The 1,868-nt window shown below is 35.3% G+C and overlaps 1 protein-coding gene across 1 annotated transcript; it reads right to left on the bottom strand.

Moving 5' to 3' along the window:
* Positions 1-6: 6 nt before the first annotated feature.
* LOC105315979 (RING finger protein 10-like) lies at positions 7-1,657 on the bottom strand (the record flags this gene model as incomplete). Its single annotated transcript, XM_011410764.2, has 7 exons — positions 7-31; positions 116-180; positions 247-308; positions 365-422; positions 604-697; positions 785-966; positions 1,443-1,657. Coding segments are annotated over 7 exons (701 nt in total), but the record flags the coding sequence as incomplete, so codon positions are not given.
* Positions 1,658-1,868: the final 211 nt, after the last annotated feature.

Here is a 1,868-nt window from a genome sequence, read left to right as displayed (position 1 = left end):
ATACACTTTGTTTGACAGTAGTGTGGAGACACTAAGGGAGAGAGAGAGGAAGAGGGAGAGAGAAAGAAAGAGCGAGGAAGTTCAATTCTAGCATAATTGTATATACAAAACTAACCTCTTTAAATCTTTTTTGTAAATTGATTCGTAACAAATTGGACACTTTCTCCATTTCTTCTCACTCTACAAAAATATAAAAAAACAAATAGATTATAAAATTAAAAAAAACAGCTAGATTATAATTATTACCAGTGATAGATAATGGAGTATGCAAGGGAAGCAATAGACGTGTCCACAGCGAGTCATCTTAGCTAAAGGAGAAGAGAGAAGAAATAAAATGAAGAAGACATTATGTATTAAGACTTACCGGCAGTAGGAGGATGAAGACAGATAGGACATGATGGTATATCAGAACAAAAGAGCCTCTACAATACATAATAAGGAGATATAGCAATCATACAGTAATCAATGATAATAATAATAATACAGTAATGTAGTAATGTATGTGCATATTACAAATGTACACTAAAATCAATATGTACATGTATGAACAGGTGTACATGTATATACATGTAGGTATGGCATTAATAGTGCTGTCATTCTTACCACTTGTTCAATGGTGTCCCATTCAACAAGTAGATCAGGATCATAAGTATACTGACTGTAGTCAACTGTGTCCTCTCTAACTATGAACTGGCAGCTAGAGAGAGAGAGAGAGAGAGAGAGAGAGAGAGAGGGGCAGAGAAATCAGAATACATAAAAAAGAGCAACAAAAGTCTTCTCTTACTTCGCTTGCAAGAATTGTTCTTTATTATAATGAGATGGTCTCCTGTGCCTCCCTCGGCCGTGAGTATCTACAGAATAGTCCCCACCCCCAGCCACACCCCTTTCTCTCGGTGTTAGTGTGAAATTCAATAAATGATTAAGCGAAATGGGGCTAGACTTTTTCTTGTCGCCACCCAGTGAAATCTGTTCATGAGAAAAAAGAATGCATGCTCACAACATGTGAAGAATTATAATTAAATATTCATAGCTACCACACCCATTTGTGCTACATAATGATATTCACGAGTATGCATTCTTAACAATTAAACGTATTTAAAGTTGTCCCAGGCATCACTTAATCATATTCACAAGTCTATTGAGTAGTAAACAATTAGAGCATCTTAATTTCACACGATCAGTTGATCCGTTAACAGTGTTAGGGTGTCAAATACAGTCACACACACCTCTCTCTTATTAATGTTATACTTGCTTATTTTCAAAACAAAGAAGGCAATTCCTATTCATCAATTACATAAAACGACAATTGTACATGCATTATACAAGGCTCAAAAAAGTTTCATGTAAAGCCGTAAAATTTTAGTTCTTCAAATGCTTAAAATAATAAGTACTACATCAGTCTACATGCACTGATGTATCATAGAATCTTTTTTAATCTTTACCTCTTTCTCTAATCCGGTAACATCGTCACCATAATCCCTTGACAGCTGTGGTCTTCTCTGATTAGACGGTCTACAATCCCCTCCTCCTCCACTACCACCTGTCCTGTTGGCATGCTTGTTCTTCTGTCTGCTCCCTTTATGCAAGGGGCCATTGTTGACTGAGAATGAAGAAAGAGGAGGGTGACCCCTGTCATCCCATACCCTAGCCTTAGCTCCTACAAATTAATGCCCAATGTAATATTAATAATCATTATTATTTATTATTGATTTTTATTTCTACTGTACGTTAATTTAAAACTACATATACATGTAGAAATATATCTATGTAATTACATGTACATGTACATGTACACTCATTGTGTTACAGCATAAAATCAAACTAGCATTAGTCTCTTGTAATCTTGTGCTTAGTAGACCCAACAAAAA

Source organism: Amphimedon queenslandica, unplaced genomic scaffold (assembly GCF_000090795.2).
Source record: "Amphimedon queenslandica unplaced genomic scaffold, v1.1 AMPQUscaffold_6406_Cont21635, whole genome shotgun sequence".
Classification (NCBI taxonomy): Eukaryota; Metazoa; Porifera; class Demospongiae; order Haplosclerida; family Niphatidae; genus Amphimedon; species Amphimedon queenslandica.
The sequence above is the reverse complement of the archived record's forward strand: the minus strand, read 5'-3'. Positions and strand labels throughout refer to the sequence as shown.